A 20,456-nucleotide genomic window follows, 5' to 3' on the forward strand; every position below is an offset into this window, starting at 1 on the left:
TGACGAGAGACCACATTCAAGCTGCTGACCTGTTTTGTAGATTCTTTAACCGTTTCTTCGTCAATTTCTCTTTCACTACCCAAAGAGACCCATGGCTTGGAGACAGGCGGCTTATAAACATACAGATCCTCAGGAATATGCTCTTTATATTCCTCCTGTTCTTCTGGTACCTCTAGGGGCTGGAGGAAAATAAACAGCATTCTAAAATATGTGAACAAGTTTAGGTTATATTATATATGTATATTTTGTGATAAACTTTACTTTTATATAAATTCATTAAGGTCTTCCTTATTATTTTTCTTCTTTGTTGTTTCATGCTTTTCAATTATGAGAAACTCAGCAAAAAAAAAAAAGGAAGACTAAAGAACAAAAAAGAAAGTATAGATATAGAAAGAAGAAATAGATGGGAGAGTAGAAACAGGAAAAGATAAGTAATAAGAAAAAAGCAGATACTGTGTACCTTTAAGAATATGGAATGGAAAACTTGATAAAATATTACACTAGTTTTCTATTATTTAATGAAATGAATTTTGATAAAAGGATTATATGTATGAGTAAATATGATATCCATTAAATAATAAAGAGTGAATGTTTTTTGAACTAAGATGTCCACTAGGAGGTATTCAGATAGATATACAGTTATATAGATGTTCACGGCTGCTTTATTTGTAATAGAGAAAAAATGGGCAACTGAATAAATATCATTAAGGAAAAGGGTTGATACATTGTGGTATAATCAGAAAATAAAATCTCGTAAAACAGCTGCAATGAGCAAGCTCAGTATGCATGTATGTGATATCTTAATGTTTTCAACATGGACAGATCCTGGAAGTTTACAATTCAGTGAAAAACAAAAGTTACAAAACAATTTGTATGATAAAATTTGTGTAAATTTTAAGTTAAAAAATATTTGTGGACCATACATACATGGTAATGGTATGAAATCATGGACAGAAGAACATAACAACTTTAGAGTAATAGTTCCTTATAGAGAGGAGTTAGAAAAATGGAATTATGAAGCTTATAAGAGGGAATCAAACATTACCTGCTATATTTTATTTCTTTTCAAAAGAATTTGAAGTAAATATGATCAAATATTAACATTTGTTAATTCTGCATAGTGATTGTGTAGATGTTTGTTACATCATCTGTATTTTTCTATACACTTGAAATATTTCACCATAATAAAAATACTAAAACACAGAGAAAAGCAACCATAAAAATAAAAATTGAAAATGTTATGGCTAACTGAAAGATTATTTTAAATTTAAAAAGTGTTAGATATTTTGAAGCCCTATGGTTTTCCTTTATTTTTCTTGTTTATTGGACCACACAAACCCCTGTCACACTGAATTTGACAAAACCTCCCCACCAGGATGCCAGATCTGAAGGCAATTGTCAGAAACCTGTCACCTTTCATGACCACTTTGACACTACACCCCAAGGGTAAACTGATTTCCTTTCTTTGGAAACTACCATTCTTTTATTTTCTGTTTATCTTTGACAGACTTTTCCCCTAACTCCCCACTGACCAAGTTGTCACTTTAAAATTTTGCTATTAAATAATCAGAGCAAACAAAGTGTGGAGCACCTAGCTTTGTGCCAGGCACTATAAAAGGGCTTTATCTGTATCGGCCCATTTACTCTTCACAATGGCCCAACTGGTGCCACCATTTTGAGGACGAGAGGTTCAGTAACCTACCCGACATCATGGAGATGGCAAGAGGAGAAACAGAAATACGGGCCAAGGAATGGCCAAGAGCAGTGATGCTCCAAATTGGCTGTTTCCACTCTCATTGGGTCGACGAAGGGCAAACAAGTGGAGTATCTGCTGCCCTGAGACGTCTGAGTTACCTCACCCCATAGTTACTGCTCACCTACTCTACACCCCGGGGAATCAGAGCTGAACAAGAATAACCATGACCACGTCTAGGGCTCCCCCGAGAGGCACCACTTCCTTCTGACAGTCAACAGATTGCACAGACTCGGGATGTGCTTACATTTAAATAGTTTTCCTTGCCCTCTTCAGTTCCAATAAGATAAAAGTTAAGTCCATATTTGAAGTCTTTGTCATAAACTAGCAGAAGCTCATCTCCAGGATATTCCTACAAAAATATCATCAAAAGAGAAGGTTAATATTTAGTGGCCAGTTTATTCAGAAACTGACACAAAATTGATATTTCTTTAATCAATCAGTCAGTCAATCACAGAAGATAACCATGATGCTAATCTATGGTTAATAACCCCAAACTGCAAAATTATTTTATTAACTTACAAAAGCTATTAGAACACAAAGGATCAAGGGAAATTTACCATGCAATTTTATTTCTAACAGGAAAAAAAAAAAAGAAGCAGCATTCCTTTTATTTGGTGCTGTGCTCTTTAGCATGTCTGCAGAGAAACCAGTACCAACGTTTTGAATTGAAAAATTAGAGCAGTATGGGGAAATAAGGGTGGGTTCCTTTTCTAGTAAAAAATTAAGCAAAGATATGCTTTTCTGGATGTGGAATAAGACAATCTGTCACTGACAGGAGTGTGCTTTCCACAAAGGGCCAACAAGAAGGGTTCCCAAGGATGCACAGGCAAGCTAGCACCTGCCCAAAGCAATGGGAAATACCAGATGTGAACTCAGCAATCTCTCCAACTTTTGAGATTATGTACCAGGAACTTCTTGAGGTAGCACTGAAAAATCAAGAGTGATGCTGTACTCAACCTGAATAATTTTTTTGACTGGGTAGAAATCAGATACTGCAGCTCTGTTTATGAAATCTGCAAAAAAATCTTCTTTTCTGATAAGTTTATAAGGTTGTTCATCCGTGATATCTTCATCTATTCGGCAGTTAAATATTTCCTGGGTCTTGGTAGTTAACACCAAAGGATAAATTTCCGGATGACCTGGGAAAGGCAAAGTGGAATTTGGACATCAAATAGAACCATTTCAAACCCTAACGCTAGGAAACATGCCACTGTTATGCTTTAAATAATTGTCTTGGTTACAATTTTAAGACTTAAAAATTATTGTTCATATTTTTAAAGTTAGTTTATCCATTATTAAAAAAAAAGTCAAAAGATTAAAAGAGAAAATAACAATCACCTGCTACTACCTCTCTTAAGAGAGAATCTGAATGAATAGTTTGCCCTATTTCCTTCCAGCCACTCCATATATAGTCTCTTTTTTTTTCTCAACAGAATTATTTATTGAAATCAATGCTCATGGTGCTTTCACAGTCATTCAAGGACATGTACACAATGAAAACTTTATAGTGAAAAATTTTTAGTTGCTTAACAAGCATGTTCCCAGCTGAGGTTTTTCACAGCCTTCTTAGAGCCAATGCTTTTTGCATTTTTGTGCTTTTTGTTCATGATTGCACCACTTGAAATGACCCACTAATGCTGAAGTGCTGTAGATCTAGTATCCTAAGCACAAGAAGGCTGTGCTTCCAATATATATTATCTTACATGAAATTCTAAATCCTGCCTTTCATACGTACCATTGTGTCACTAGACTTTTACTGTGACATTATATAATTTTTTATGCATCATTTTAAATTAATGTAATTCTATAGCATAGTTTTTAACCATTCTGTTGTTGGTAAGCATTACATTTTTTCTCATTTGTTTCCAATGGTTATAAATTACTCTATAAACAAATGTCTAGTTTATAAAATTTTATCATATTTCAAATTATTTTCTTAGGATAGGTTTTAAAGTGAAATTATTGGTGCGAAGGTATTAGCACTCTTTTAGGCTCTATCAAACCCGTTTGCTTTCCTAAACGCGCCCCCTCCGGCGCCCCTTCACCTGCTGCTCTCTCTCAGTAGGTGGCCTCACTTTCTTTCCCAGAGAGAATTCTGTGTCTGGACAGCAGTGACTCCTGGGAGGCCTCGCGGCCCTGCACGCCCACCAGCTGATCAGCACAGGCACCATCTTTCTGCCCTTCCCTCAGGTCTGCAGACCCCTCCCCACCCTTCTCAGCCTTCCAGGCCCACCAGCCCCTCCTCTCCCATCTACCTTTCCTACTCTGTGGGGTTTGCCCTCAGCATACCCGCTTGCTCAATGGGCTCCCACTTCAAGAAAACTTCCCTTGACCCTGCCTAGGTATCTCTGCTCCCTACGGCTCCTTTTCACAGTCAGACTTGCTCCTCAGTTCTTCACATGTTAAAGCCACTGACTTCCTGGTTAGATCAGGCCATATTAGTCAGCATGGAAGTGGGAAGGGAGGTGTGTTAGGGAATCCCTGTTCCCGCCTCTGGTTCCCGCGGCCCAGGATCGCCCTCAGGAGAGGAGGGAGGTTCACGGGCCTTCCATTCTGGTTCTTCCTGTCCCTTTGTCCCCCACCTCAGGTCAGTCCTCGGCAGCAGCAAGCCCTGGGACAGCCGATGGAAGAGGACAAGCTACGTTTTGCCTGTTGGCATCTCCTCTCTCAAGCCTTCTCTCATTTTCATATTCTTTCTGTCGCCATCAGTTTCTACTACCCCAGTCTCAGTCCTGCATTTATCCCCAGAACTCCCTCCCCTAGCTCATGCTCCCAGGATCCCAGAACCCACCCGTCTCCTCTCCAGGCCCCCCCACACATGGACATCCTGACAGGCTCCCTCCCGCTGCTCAGCAGGTGCGCCTGGAGAGGAGAAGTGCGTGTGGCCCCTCAAGTTGGAATTTTGAGCTTATTTTCTCACAGAAACATTGACCCCTCTCACCCTAGTGGCTCTATTGCACCATTAGTCAGGTGATTTTGGATTTTTTTTTTAGTGATTGTATGCATAACACTGATTATATACAGAAATATATTGCAAATTGCTATCAGTTGGTATAATAAACATTTGGAATACAAATTGCTCATAAATTAGGGGCAAAAACTGCCCATTTTTATCTCCCTCAAAATACTAACGCTAACATCTGGCACACAGGAGATGTTCAAAAAGCAACTGTTGACTTGATTTACATACAAGCTATCCTTCGAAAACGTACTGCCAAGGGTAATTTGTAGTGTCCAATGCCTAAGAAAAATTCTGCAGTTTTGCCTTGGAAAACCCACAAGGTGGAGCTGTAAGACTCACACTGAGCTGATGTCAAAAAGGCCGTGGCGGTCCTTTGTGAACCGAGGTGTTCACAACGACCAGGAAGTTTCCTACCATCCAAGAAACTGGAAAGACAGCGACAAAGACAGTGTTCTATGTCACCTGCCCCTACTAAACACACTGCAAGTACTACTAGCTGGATATTTTTCATAAAAATAATCCTTTTACACTAAGTGGGTGTTTTCAAGGTAACTTTAATATAGGATCTAACATCCCTTTATCTAGAAATGAGTAAAACCAGGAGCTTGCTTCTGGCTGGGGTTGGCAATCAGCAGTAACTGCAGGCAACTGGAAGCCAACGGACCATGCAAAACTCCTGCAGTCTATACTTTCGTGCCCTTCCTGAACAATGGCCAAACTAGATACAGGAAGGCCTGATGCTTCTGGCCACCCCCGAGGGTCTCTGGCTAAATTCAACAAAAGAATTGCTATTGCTTTGAGGCCTGCACTGAGATAGCACTCCAGGTACACAACAATGGAGTTGCAACGAGATGGCCTCTGGGCTCAGCTGCACCTCCGCGGAGTGGGATACTGGTTGTTCCAGGAGGGTGAGAAAGATGTTGGAGCAGAGAAGGCCTGCAGGGCCTCCTGAAGCTTACAGAGGTCAAGGGTGCCTGCCAAGTGGGCAAGGCCTGCAGCTCAGGGTGCCAGGCTGGTGCGGCTAGTGAGCAACAATGTGAGTGAATAAAAGCCATGTTAATTGTGGTAACGTCTGTGAAGCACCTTAGTAATGTGATCTAAGCACGTTACATGGATTATTAATTCATTTACTCTTCACAACAACACTCTGAGGTGGTTACTTAATTGTCTCCATTTTTAAAAAAACTTATTTTAACTTTTTAAATTCATTTATTTGGGGAAAGGTAATTAGGTTTGTTTATTTATAGAGGAGGCCCCGGGGCTTGAACCAAGGGCCTCATGCGTACTAAACATGCACCCTACCACTTGAGCTATACCCTCTGCCCTCCCTTTTTCAGCTGAGTCCAAATAAGGTATCCAAGGTCAGGAGCTGGGAGTTGGAAACAGGGGAGCCAGGATCCAAACCACGGTGCCTGCACTCTAACTACCATGCTGTGCTTTCTCTTGAATGTGTGAGCACAGCAGAGCCCAGCAGGGTCCTGCTCCTTCTTCACACGTGGTCAGGGATGTCACAGAGGCTACATTCCATCGGATGCACTGAATGGCAGTTATTTACTGAGTCGCCTGGTAGAGCAGGAGCCAAAGCCAGACTCAAGCTGCACACAACTAGCTCACTTGGAATCCGGCTGTGTGCGCAGGGAAGCGGCCTGTGCAATACAAGCCATGCGTCACACATCAGTTGTCCTGCATGTTGAAACAGAGTTCACGTAATGAACTCCCACGCATTTCATCTATATCTTTTTTTAAAAAAACATTTTGGTTACTGTTAACTTTTTTTTAAAAAATAATTTTATTCATTTTGGTTGCTGTTAACTTTTTTTTAAAAATGATGTTATTGAGATATAACTGACAAATAGGAAACTGTATATATTTAAAGTGTACAATTTGATATATATATATGCATATGCTCATGAAACCATCACCACAACTGAGATGAAGAATCACATCCATAATCCCCAAAAGTTTTCTCCTGCCGGTTCTCCCAGCACCCCTTTTCCCCCACTAATGCGCTTTCTGTTGCTATAGAATAATAGTTTACTTTTTTCTGGAATATTTATAAATGAAATTCCACGGTATATACTTTGTCCTCTTTTACTCAGAATAATTATTTTGAGATTCAGTCACATTGTTGCATGTAGCAATGGTTCATTTCTTTATATTTCTGACTAGTATTCCATAAAAGGAAAAATCAAGTAGGCAAAGATTTCGTAAGATTTATGCTTTTGGTTTTGGGTGCTGTGTCTAGGAAATCTTTGCCTAATCCAAGGTCACAAAGATTTTCTTCTGGCTTCTTCCAGAAGTTTTATGATATTTTGTTTTACATTTGGAGATAATTTTTGTACATTCTGTGCAGTATGGATTGAAGTTGACTTTTTTGCATGTAGACATTCAATTGTTCCAGCATCATTTGTTGAAAAGATTATCCCTTCTCCACTGAATTGCCTTTGCACTTTTGTTGAAAATCAATTAATTGACTGTATATGTGTGAGTCTCTTTTTGGATACTTCATTGTCATTCATTTATTTATTTCTCTATCTTGATGGTATTTTTTAAAAATAGTAACAACAGTTAATGGGAACCTTCTCTGTGACAGCCCTCTGTAAGGAAATGTTCGTGAACTACCTAATTTAACTTCTGCAATAAGCTCATGAAGTAGGTATTACACCCTCATTCTTCAGATGCGGAAGCAGAGAGCAGACAGCTGAAGTCATTTGTGGTCACACAGTCATTCAGTAGCAAAATTATGACTTAAACCACATCTGGCTAACTTCAAAAACCACGCTATTCATCACTTGTGGTAAACAGAATAATGTCCCCCCAAAGATATCCATGGCCTAACTCCTGAAGCCTGTGAATATGTTGCCTTATATGACAAGAGGGGCTTGCAGGTGGGATTAAGTTAAGGATCTTAAGATGGGAAGATTACTGGGCTTCTGAGATGGGTCCAATGTCATCACAAGGGTCCTTATAAGAGGAGGGCAGGAGGGTCAACGTCAAGGAAGATGTGACAGGGAGGCCGAGGTCAAAGAGAGGGAAAGATTGGAAGATGCTATGGTATTGGCTTTGAAGAAAGAGGAAGGGGCAAAGAGCCAATGATTACAGGAAGCCTTTCACTGAAAAAGGTAAGAAAACAGATTGTCCCTTCAGAGCCTCCAGAAGGAACCAGCCCTGCCGACACCTTGACTTTACCCCAGTGAAAGTAATTTCAGACTCCTGATTTCCAAAACTGTATGATAGTAAATTTGTGGTAATTTGTTATAGAAGCAATAGGCCGTTAATATAACCACAGACACTCTAACTTGTATTAAGGTGTGACTTATAATTTGGTAAATTATTTAACTTCTAGGGTCACAGCACCTCCATCTTGTGATGGCCACACTGCTGCTTATACGGATTCTCTAGAAACCTCCAGACGTTGCCTGTTAGGCCCTTAGGAGAGTTTTTAGCTAGTCTGTTGGTCCCTTGCTTCCCTGGTAGGAGAGAGGGTCCTCGTCCCCTGCAGCATGACAGCCACAAGCCCTGAGTGACAGCTGACAATGTCAGGACCCCACAGCTAGGAAGTCTGAGGGGTCCTGATGCTGCCTGAGGGGAGTCTGCGGGTACAGGGAGAGGTTCTAGGACAAGGGGTGCTAAGTCAAAACCTGCCCTCAACTTTCACTACAAAGTACTGAGATTTTTTTTTTCTCTTTAAAGAAACATACTCATTTTTATTTTTCAGTCCATTTACTTTCAGCTGAAACATCCCCATCATGTCCCATTCTCAGGTTCATGGATTTTCTTACCAGTCAATTATTTAGTCAGGAAATATGTACTGAGCACCTATGATGTGAAAAGCATGGTGCGAGTGCCAGGGCACACAATCTAGAGGGGGAGACAGACACTAAACAGATAAATACACTCAGAAATACATAAGGACAAATGGTGACAAGTGCAGTCTAGGAGAACACAGGGTGAGAGACAGAACATAGAACTAAGGAGGGCAGCAGTGCTCGTGGTCTGATTAGACAGGAGGAACAGGGAAAGCAATTCATTCATTCTTTTATTCAAGCAATCAACATATTTACTGAGTGTTTATTATGTGTCAAGATCTGTTCTAGGCATTGCGGTACAGTGGTGAACAGAGAGACAGTGAGAAAAGGGAAGAAAGAGAGAGTACACGAGGGGAGCCTGCATGGGTATGTGTGGAAATAGCTTATAAATGCATGAACATACAAATATGCTCCATCCTTATCACCCACAAATCCGGTATTTGCAAATTCACTTGCTAAGATGTATTTATAACCCCGAGATCAATAGTGGTACTTTCACAGTCATTAGTGGACATGCTGAGAGTGGCCAAAATACGTGAGCTGCCCAACATGCACGTTGCCAGGTAAGATCAAACAAGACGATGCTCTACCATCTTCTATCTGCTCTCATACTGTAAACAGTGTCCTTTCCACTGTTTATATAGTACCATGTTTTTTACATTTTTGTGCTCTGTATTTGTGATTTGGCTGTCTAAAATGGTCCCCAAGCTTCCTGCTAAAGTGCTGTCCAGTGTTCCTAAGCACAAGAAGGCTGTGATGCGTTTCACAGAGAAAACACGTGTATTAGATACGCATCAGTCAAGCACGAATCATAGTGCCGTTGGCTGTGTTAATGATTCAACAACATAAATAAGTTGTCTTTAAACAGAAACACACATAACACAAGGTTATGTATGGATTGGTAAATGAAATATTGTGACCAGAGGTTTGCAGGAACCTAATCCTGTATCTCCCTTAGGAGCAATGGCTCAGGATTTGCTAATTCAGTGTTTGCAGCAACTGTATAGAGCGTCCACTAGTAATGACAATTGACTGTACTTTAACTTCAGAATTATGATAAGTGCAATGAAGGCAATAAAATAGTGCACTAGGTGAAAGAGATGCCTTCAAGAAAGGCCTCTTGCGGAGATGGGATTGGAGTCTGGATCTGAAAGATGAGAAGGAGAGAGCTGCATGGAAGGCTTGTCCAGGCACTGAGGAGAACGAGAGCAAGGGTCCTGAGGCAGGAACGAATTGGGTATGTTTTGTGCTAAGCAAGGCCGATGAGCTATAGGTAGCAGGAGGGGATGGAGAGACAAGGTCAGAGAAGAAGGCGGGGCCAGGACCACTATAAGGACAAAGAAAAGCCATGGGAGAGTTTAAGGAGGAAAGAGACAAGTCAGAAGGGTTTCTGTGTGCAGAATGCATTGGAGGAGGCTGAGTGGAAGGAGGGATACCAGTTAGGGCTAGGGAACTAATCTAAATGAGGGATGTGGAGGCTAAGGTTGTAGATATGGAGATCATGTGAACTGGATGCGTTTGAGATATACAGACAGGACTTGGGATGGTTTAGGTGCAAGTGAGGAGGTGTTGAGGGGGAGAAAGGAGTCAAAGATGAGCCCCATGTTTCTGGGTGGTACCTTCATTAATTCAGTAAGTGTTTGCTGGGCAGCACACCCTGCTCCAGTGCTGCTTACTGAGAGCTGACATCCTCCCACCGCCTCCCCACCTCCACACTCCACACCTGCACCCCTTTGCCACCCTGGCCCTGCCACCACCATCTCTTTCCTGGCTTGTCACAATAGCTTCCTAACTAGTGTCGCTGCTCCTGCAATTCCCAACAGAGTAGCCAGGCTGGCCCTTTACAAACAGAAGTCAGATCGTGTCACCTCTCTGCTTAAACGCTGCCAATAGTTCCTCAACCTACAAGATGAAAAGCCAAAACCTTTATGATGGCCTCCAAGGCTTTTCGAGCTTCCTCCTCCATACCCTCACTGTTTCCCCTCTGTTTCCAAACAGGAAGTGCATCCTCTAAGGCAACTCTAAAGAGAGTTTCAACAACAACCAATTAAGAAGTTGTTGGACTAAGATTATTTCACCTCAAAAATTAGGAACAACATTAGTTTGGTTGTCTCAGTTTTAGCTTATTTGATTAAAAATCAGCCTCTCTCCTTGAAATAGTGGAATCCTACCATGACGAACAGATAAATATTGCCCAAGAGCCAGAGTTTGAGATTATTATAATAAAAGTCATAACTTGCAGATTTACCACACTTTATAGTTACAAACAGTCTCCTAATAATCATATAATACTGGATTTTTAAGGGACTGCTTGGTCTTAGTCTATTTCTCAGTTTGAAATTCTCTCTTCCACTCTTACTTTGTATTCTTTCTTTAAAAATTTTATTTTATATTACAAATGACACGATGTCATTTTAGTCCCTGCACATTTTGCTCAGTCACTTCAATTTGTAGTATTCTCACTTGCTTATTACACATTAAAATATTGTAGAACTGGGGACATAAATTCTGAATTGTATTTCCACTTACCCATGCTCTCCATATTTATAGGTTCTGCTTCTTCACTAACTGGAATATAATAAAATGATGTTAAATTTACATTTTTGAATCAAATATGTGTCTTAGTTTATTACAATCTTTTACCAAGTCTTAACACAAAACATAAAAGCAAAGACACAATAAAGATTTAAGCTATTTTATGAATAATTCAATAGACAGAAACTGAAATAATTGTTTTTCTCACAGAATTATCTCATAGTGATATATTTGCTATGACATTTATTATATGGCATTTAATTGATATTGTAATGAAATGAATAAAGAATAAGAATCTATCCCCAGGGGAGGGATAAATTAGGAATTTGGGATTAACAGATAAAAACTACTATATATAAAGTAGTTACACAACAAGGAACTAAGCATGGGGAACTATACTCAATATCTTGTAATAACCTATAATGGAAAATAATCTGAAAAATAATAGATATACACATGTATATGTATAACTGAACCACTCTGCTGTACACCTGAAACACTGCAAATCAACTGTACTTCAATAAAATAAACATACTAAAAAAGAATAAATCCCCAGATTTTGAATTCCACTTGTGTTTGACTTTATGACAGCAAAGATGTTTATTTGAGACATAAAACCATGATCATTTTGGCTGCTAATATACGTACAAGTACTAAATGCTTAGAAAGCCGGTTAATGAAAAAACAGTCTTACCAGGTAATGTTATTTTTTTTTTGCCAGTTTTTGAGATCTTTCGTTTTTGAGATTTGGGAGCCATGGCTCTGACTTAGGCTGCATAAAGAGAAAATATCGTTAGTAAATGCTGGTTTATAGTCTCCAACAGTAAGTACTGTCATTCAGTAAACATAAGAATATGTTTTCTAAGTTTTGCCTTTGGCTAAGTCAATATATATCTTCATAGAATGGGTGTTCTGTGACCAAAGGTTTTTGGCAACAAAAGTTTTCCTAAAGAGATCTTGCCATTCCAGCAGAGCCCTTCAGCTGAAGCACAAGGAGGCAACCTGCCAACACTTCAAGGTTTCCGCCACAGCCCAGCGGCGGAAGCACAACGGAGCTCTGGATCCCCTGCCCCTGCTGCAGGTTCCACTCCAGGGAGCTGCTCTGTGCTGCCCTGTGCCGGCGCCCAGGCAGGTGCCCCAGCTACAAACACAGGCTTAAAGTCCATGGGCAGACACAGGCCCACAATGTGCATATGTGGACATAATTTTAAAGTAACATAATTTAAATAGTACTTCTGTCCTAGACTGTGTACATGTATCCACTGTGTCCTTATTTGCACCCCCAGAGAATACCTCTAAAAGGTTTTCTGTGGAAAACTAGAAGCCCCCAGCATTTCTTGGCTTGTGGGCCCTCTTTGTCAATCTTCAAAGCCAGCAACAGTGGGTTTCTTCCCTCTCACACAGCATCCTCTGGCCTTCACTTCTTCCTCCCTCTTCCACTTCTAAGAGCCATTGTGATTACCTTAGGCCCACTAGATAATATAGGATAATCTCCTTATCTTAAGGTCAGCAATTTTAATTTCATCAGCAATCTTAACTCTTCTTTGCCATGTATAGAAAAATATTCACAGGCTCCAGGGATTACCAGGTGCTGCTTGAATATATATATCAGTTTAAAACAATCATCCCAAGAAATCATCAAAGTAATCAAGTGCACCTAGTTCTTTTCAAATGCTATGAAATGACATGTGGGTAATTTGGTATTTTCCAATTTTCGGGGAAAACAAAGTTAATTTACCACCTAATTTGTCTGTTAGGTGACAAAATTGGAACAAACATTAAATGTGTGCTGCCTTACCAGAACAGCTCATTTATTACTTTTGCAAATATTAACTCTTGTGTCTAAAATAATGACTGGTGACCAAGGAAAAAGGAGGGTCAGGTTGTTCCACAGGCTTTTAGAGGTCCTAATCCTTCTTCATTAAAAAGCATAATATCTACGTTGCTAGGCATCATAGATGGAAAAATTCATTGGCTGAGGCCAGCCGGATAAATACAGTCTAAACTGAAAAAAAAAAGACTAGTTTGGGAGTACCTACCTTACATTGTATTTGTGTTTCAGGCAAAATTCTATAGTTTATTTTAATAACTGCAAATAATAAAAACTCTACCAATACTGTGTCTAGAAAATAAATCAGTTGTCATTGGTGATATCAAAATCAAATGAGTGATGTAGTCTGCATAATTTCAATAAACACACTTACCTATTCAAGGTTTATTTTGGGGGCAGATTTTCCTTTTAAAAACAAATCCCACATAAAAGATGTCACTTTTTAGTTACAGTAGGTCTTACTAAAATTTTCCCATAAAACTAATTGCATATTTCATGTAGCAAATGTGCTATATTATATTTTCCAATTTTTCCCATTAAATTGACTTATGAAAGGTCATGGAAAATTTTCAATACAGGTATCATTCACTAAGACTACTCTGAAATGCTGACCACATTTTTCCTGTTCCCAGCTGAAGTAAATTCATTACAATTAAAAGCAGCAGAAGAGATACTTCATCTGCTCCTAAAATAATGGCTGCGCCTACCCAGGGGCTTGTGCTACAACTGATTTTCAAAGCCACTATAGCTGACTCAATTACAAAACAGAATTTGTGAAAGAGAATGCTTACAAATATTTAAGCATTCCAAGCTTCAAGTCTCTCCTGGACTCTTTGGCCATCTTCTGAGAAGTACATAACATCCACCCTCCAGAGATAACCATTTCTACAATGTTTCTTATTAGTCTACTATTCGTTCCTCCCCTTCTAACCTACTTTCATTCCTTTCCAAGATGAGCTATCTGCTTATTTAAGTAGAGGCTAAATCATCAATTCTCCCTTTGAAATATCTCCTGAACTCCAAACTCTCCTTTCCCATAACTTGCTCTAGCTCAGGCCTTCAATATACCCTTCTATACCAGGGGTTCCTAACTATTTTGCGCAGAACCTGCAGCCTGGTGAAGCCCATGCATCAAATAAAAACATGGGATCACAAGGGAGAAAGACAGTGATAGGCACTGAGGATATAAAACCTGTGAACATGACCTAGTACCTGCCCTCAAAGTTCTTGGCGTGTCGTTAACTGCTCTCTCGTTGCGACTTTTGTCTCCTGGCTAGGCTGGAAGTTATTTGAAAGCAGAGGAAGTTTTGCACATTTTTATAATCTTCACTGGGCACAGAGGGTGTTTTAAACGCCCTTGGAAGAGTGAGCAAAATACTTGATTCTAAGCCTCCCTCCCCATTCAAAGCTTCCCTTACCTGATGCTGCTAAGCTGAAGGGAAAAGAAGCCTTTTTGTAATACCCTGGAGAAAAGTTTCTTCGGGAGCTGGAGATGGGAGTTTGACTCTCCTCTCTCCGAAGTCCCCCAAACAAACTGCAGTTCCCCCGGCTGGCTGTTGCCGAGACGCATCCGTTGCTAAGAGAAAAGAGGCGCGTCCTCTGCTGGGATTGACAAAGCAGCACCACCAATACAGAGCCCGCTCCCTAAAAGCCTCTTTGAGAGAAGCCTTTTGATTGGTTGCTATGACGCTGACGTCACGCAACTAGAACCGGAGAAGTACGCAGTTTCCCACTAGCAAGGAAGGAGTTGCGCAATTTAGGTGCGCTGAGGACTGCAGCCCGGCCTGACCCCAGGTCTGTCAGGCTTGGGCCATGCCTCGCACCCAGCGCAGCCGTACTCAAAGGAGAGCCTTTCTAGGCTGTGTTCTCCAGCAGCAAGGAGTGAAGGATGGTTGAAGATTTCGGGCTCGGAATCCCTTAGGGCTGCTGCTCTGCCCACCCCACCTGCGACCTGAGGCCCTCCCAGGAATCTGCCCTAGATTCCCGTGTAAAGTAGAGAAAATTTGGCTCGATCGTGGTGGCCCAGAACTTCTACCGTGTTACATTTTCTTCTTGCCAAAATAACTTTTGTATAGAGCTTGATTCAAAATGAAAGTATGAGTCTCAGAGGAAGAAGATTAAATCCTTCAGCAACAGCAAGATTCACTTTATGATTATGGGTCCTGTGGGGTTCATACAGTCCAGCTCATCTCTCTGAACACTGTTACCGGCTCTCCCCTCCTTTAAAAAACAATTAAAACCGCCTAATTGGTAAGCTGGCAGAATTTAATAAAGTAATTCAATTGACCGCTGGAATTGGTCTAAATCAATTCTTTGCACCCAATTTAAATGAAAATATTTGGCAATAAGCTTACAGATTCTTAACGTATCTGAAATTAAATGATCCTAAGTATGATGACATCACATGGTGTGTAGGAAGGTCAGGTACAGTCTTTCAAATATCTGAATAACTTGTGTTTGCAAAATGCAAATAAATTTTACTAAAGAAATCATTAAAAAATAGAACTAGGAGGACTACTCATCATTGTGACGTTGTGGAAACTTTTATCGCAGGCTCTTCCACTCCCTGACACTGAAAGGTTTGTCTTCCCCTGGGCTCAGTCCAGAAACGCTTTCTTTTCTTACTCTTTGCTCTCTCCTCATGGCATCACATCTATACCCCCTTAGATTTAATTCTCTCTCCAAACACATCAGTGACTTCCATTTCTATACTCAGCCTATTACATCTCATAAATTCCAGACCTGAATTTCCACTACCTCTTGGATATTTCCAAACATGTTGAGCTTAGTTCATGGCGTTTAATAGGTGCCAAATAAAGATACTGAGTGAATAAATGAATAAAGATATTGAATGAGTAATTACTGTACCAGAGACATCACCAATGTAGCAGAAGTGAAAGTCAACTTATTATTTTTCACACCTCTTTCAGGTATCATTTGGAAATTTTTTTACTTCTTTATTTTCTCCTTTAGCTAACAGTATCTACTGTCTATTAGTTTGCAAAGCTAGAAATCTGTCATCCCTGACTCCTCCCACCTACAGTCAACATGTCACTAAATCCTGTCATTTTCCTTTTCTAAATTATCTCTCAAATAATCCATCTCTTCTTAGCCATCTTCACTGCCTCTGACTTATTTCAGGTGATGATAATGTTCTCTTGATTTGTTCTCTCTCTTCCTCTCTAATTTATTTGCTAAGGTGTCACAGAATGTTCTGAAACAGAGCTTCAATCTTGATAGCATCCTGCTTACATATTCTAAATCTGGCATGTGAAACCCTGTACAAACAGGGTTCTGAAAGATGCCTTAAAGATATCTGGAAGATAATGAGTTATATTTCTAACCTCACTTCCTGCCTCTCTCCCCAACTCAACCAACATTTTAGCATAGTGTGTCTCAACTGAGCCCCTTAAGAGCCAAGAGACGTGAAACCATAGGGGTTGGGGGTTGGTAATAGGCTGATAGTAAGAGGGGTTATAGCTTGAAATAGATTTTGGCAGCAGAGATATATTTTTTTCATACAAAGAATTCATGAGGTTTTTGCATTCTGCTCCACAATGTGTTCATGTTTGTTTTCATTTTTTAAATACATCTAAAATGCTTATTCAATTCTATCTCAGTAAAACTGGGGGAAATGTCTAAAATCATTATTAACTAAATTGACACAAAATTGAATAAACTCAAAGGAGCCCCAGGCAGCTGTGACACGCTCACCTTGTGGTTTTCGACAGCTCCTGACATCCTGCTGCCCAGGTCCAGGAGTTTCTGTGTCCCAGAAGGGAGGCAGAGCTCTGGTTCTGCAGAGCCCGTGACTGCTCCCTAAGTAGGCCATGCCCTTTAACAGCTGTGCACCTGTTCATCCCGCTGCCTCTACTTCTGCCTCTGCCTCTAATGCCTTTCTTCATCTGCATTATTTGGTAAACTCCTAATTATTTTTCAAGATCCAACTCAAGTATCATCTTCCCTGGAAGCCATCCAGACACCCAGCAGAATTAGTCACTCTTTCCTCTGTTTTTCCATTATTGCAAGCATTACACTGTGTTGCAATGGCTTGTTTATATGGCTGTGCCCCCAACCCTTGCTACCGGACTTTAGAGGTGTCTCATTCTTTTATATCTCCATTGTTTAGCACAGTATCTGACATGGATATTTAACATATGTTGACTCATTTAACTGATTGACTATTCTTGAGAGCAAATCTAAAAAAAGTTGTCTAATCAAAGTTTCTTTGTATTCTTCCAAAGAACTTCCTATTCGTAAAAAAAAATCATAATCCTCTGCAGTCAGATTTAAGGAAGTAAATATTATAACCTTGTGATTTGGATGAGACAGCAAGCCTTTCTGGCATCTCTTCTTCACAGACACCCCAAGGGAATGTCCACTCGGAGGAGTGAGTCACAAGTCCTGATACCAAGAGAGTCAGAAATCAAATGGAAAATGTTGAGTAATTCCTTCCTGTCACAAATTCAAATTATAAATGATTGCCTGAACATCTGTTCTTTCCTGGGAGTGGTCAGAAATGAAGCATCCCCACAGCGGCTAATGAACAACTCCGTGCTCTTCCAGGGGATTTGAACTCAGTCTGCCGGAAATCTGAAGACCTTTAAAAGTTAGTTTTAGTTTTACTAGTTGAGTGAAAATGTAGTAAGTCAAGAAGCTGCTACTGAAAATACCTCTCTGATGATTTAAGGACATCTTGGTGAGCTTCAGATCGGGTGTACAAGGGTAATCTGACACACTGGGTATGAGGTGGATTTTTACTACTTATTATTTTAGTGCTTGATTCCCCCTCCTCTTTTAAGAATTTTTCAAGAGTTAGTTTAGAAACCAGGGCCAAGGACCCTTAATAGGAATCTTGATGCCTTTTGTTTGTCTGCATCAGTACACCTGGAAGGGGAAAGAGGGTAGGAGAGAAGGAAGTGTCCCTGTTTGAGCCCCAGATTGCTGGGAGTCTGACATGTTTGCAAAGTGCTTGGGGAAATTATCACAGCCTATAGCAGGAGGAACTGAAGATTGTCCCGGAAGAGTACTCAGGTTCACAGATGAGAAAACAGACAGAGAAGTCTGACCTGGGAACAAAGTTTACCTATTGGAGGAGAGGACCAATTGTGGCAAAGCTAGAAATAAATGGACTAAAACTTTAGTACGAAATCAGAATATGTGCAACACGAAAGTGAGGTGCTAGGCATTCTATGACTTCTGCACAGAATGACTTCAGTCTAATGGGGACTACCCCATCAGAACTGCTGGTCCCTCCCACAAAGGAAGGTGAGGCCCAGTGGGTTGTCTGCCAGCTGTGGTGGCAGGTGTCTCTAGGGGGCGCTGATGCAGGAGCTGAGGAGGAAAATGTGGGGCCACGTGGTAGCAGAGTGGACTTACTTGTGAGTATAGGTGAGACTCCACTCTCTACACCAGAGACAGCTGGTGGTGGGAGACGCATTGTATGGTGGTGATAGTCTTACAATGTCAATAGGATCAAGAGCCAGTGAAATATCAATTCTGCATGTATAATGATTATTACCATTGGGACATTTTTAATATTTTTTAAAGTGGAATCATTCAAATAATACTTTCCTTAAAGTTAGAAAACTATGTCAGAACCTAAATTTGTCGCTTTCCAGAAAAGTGACATCAGACCAGTTGCTAAACTCTCTATATCTCAGTTTTACGTCTGCAGAATCTGGGATAATGATGCTTTCCTTGGAACCAAGTCAGATAAAGGGTGGGAGCAACCACATTGCTGCCGTGAAGGACATTCTTCAAAAGAGACGAAACTTCACAGGGGTGAACTGGACGTAGGGTGTCAGTTAGCTCAGGTCCCCACAGGTGACTGGGGGAGAGAGAAAATTGATTCTCCTCTCAACCAAGTATACAACTTCAGATTTGCAATAAAATCTATGTTGAATATTTTTGCCACGTGAGGGTACAAATCACAGGGTTTAATCAAAAGGCAATGTTTCCATCCCTGAGTTCAGCCAGTTTTAACATTTAAACTTTGAACAGTTCAATATGCTCCCAATAGCAATTTACTTAGAAAGTAGTTGAGAAAATTGTGTTTAATAAATTATTTCGAATGTAAAGGAAGGGTATACATGTTTGTTAGCAGCAATCATTTTTCCCCTATTTCCACTACATAAATGGTAAATAAAAATTTAAAGAACATTAGTATGAAGGGATGCTAGATTACTAGCATGCCCAGATTACCCACAGATCTTAATCTGTCCCTTCCACATAGCACAGCCATGAAGAGGCCGCATAGTGCCTCAAATGTGCTACGTGCTCAATGAATAGTTGTTGAATCAAAATTACTCTGAAATTCTGTTCAAAGTGAATTACAGACATTGCCTCTGCCCTTTGGTGACAAAGACAGATTTCCATGTTCAGCTGTCTAAGAGACATTTCCACTTGGATGTCTAACACAGAATTATCCAAAGTGTGGCCTTCTGATCGGAGCAAGCCAGAAAATATTTGTTACTAGTTCACCAATCCACGAAATATTTGTTACCCCTCTCTAACAAAAGAAGTACAGAATTTGAAAGTGCTTAAAAACTTAATAGCATTCTGGTAGCGTAACTGCTTTATGTTATATATGAACAAAACTACTTAGTATTCTAAATGTCTTTATTCCATTTTCTAGCAATTTAGTTGTACTGTATTTCACAGATGTATGTCTGTGAGAGGAATGCAAACAAAGCCAAATCAAGTTGCCTCCAACAGGTAGTTGGGAAGCACTTAAGAGACATCTCAAACGCGTGTTCAAACTCAGCTCCTGATTCTCCCCACCCACCTGCTCACCCTGCAGTCTTCTCCACCTCAGCTGATGGACACTCCACCTTCATGGCTGCTCAGGCGAAAACCCAAGAGTCATCCTTTGACTCCTTTGCTTCCGTCTTTCACCCTTTGGGGATGTATTTTCCACACAGCAGCCAGAGGAACATACTTGTAAAACATAAGTCAAATCATGCCAATCGTCTGCTCAAAACCCTATAAAGTCTCCCCTTTCACTCTGTGTAAAAGCCAGCCCTCACAATGGCCTACAAGGTCCGCCTTAGCCTGGCCCCTGTCACTAACCTCATTTCCTACCATTCCTCCTGGCGGCTCACACAGCTGCAGACACACTGGCCTCCCTGCTGTTACTCAAACACACCAGGCAGGCTCCTGCTCTGCACTGGCTGTTCCCTCTGCCCGGAACACTTCAACCAGATCCCCCTCATGTTTTTGCTAAAATGTTAACTCCTGAATGAGCTACCCTGTCTAAAACGGCAACTTCTAATACTCCTCGTTCTCATTTCTCTGCTTAATTTTTTCCCCGCTTAATTTTCCCCCCATAGTATTTATCACCTTCTGAAACACTCTATAGTCTACTTGTTATAGGCATTGACTGTCTCTTCCCACTAAACTGTAAACTCTACAAGGCATAAGTTTTTTTTTTTTTCACTGCTGCATCCCCTGTGCGTAGATCTATGCCTCCCATGCAGAAGGTGCACCATATAAAGTTCATTAAATGATTTGGGATAACCACTTTGGGGAGTAATTTGGCAGGATCTATTAAAACTGAAAACG

At 40.5% G+C, this 20,456-nt stretch overlaps 1 protein-coding gene across 6 annotated transcripts in view; it reads right to left on the reverse strand.

Annotated features, from left to right (window-relative positions):
- DNAI3 (dynein axonemal intermediate chain 3) overlaps positions 1-14,470 on the reverse strand; it is a 63,945-nt gene extending 49,475 nt beyond the window's left edge. For 4 of the 6 annotated variants that reach the window (XM_072974067.1, XM_072974066.1, XM_072974065.1 and 1 more), the window contains exons 1-6: positions 14,312-14,470; positions 11,757-11,834; positions 11,057-11,095; positions 2,714-2,895; positions 2,001-2,105; positions 30-179 (exon numbers count right to left, since the gene is read on the reverse strand). In XM_072974067.1, coding sequence (XP_072830168.1) covers positions 30-179; positions 2,001-2,105; positions 2,714-2,895; positions 11,057-11,095; positions 11,757-11,820 — 540 coding nt within the window. In that variant the 5' untranslated portion in view covers positions 11,821-11,834; positions 14,312-14,470. The remainder of the gene's footprint in view (positions 1-29; positions 180-2,000; positions 2,106-2,713; positions 2,896-11,056; positions 11,096-11,756; positions 11,835-14,311) is intronic. The other 2 variants (XM_072974069.1, XM_072974068.1) reach the window with 1 other exon arrangement.
- Between the last annotated feature and the right edge of the window lie 5,986 nt (positions 14,471-20,456).

Source organism: Vicugna pacos, chromosome 13, assembly GCF_048564905.1.
Source record: "Vicugna pacos chromosome 13, VicPac4, whole genome shotgun sequence".
Taxonomy (NCBI): domain Eukaryota; kingdom Metazoa; phylum Chordata; class Mammalia; order Artiodactyla; family Camelidae; genus Vicugna; species Vicugna pacos.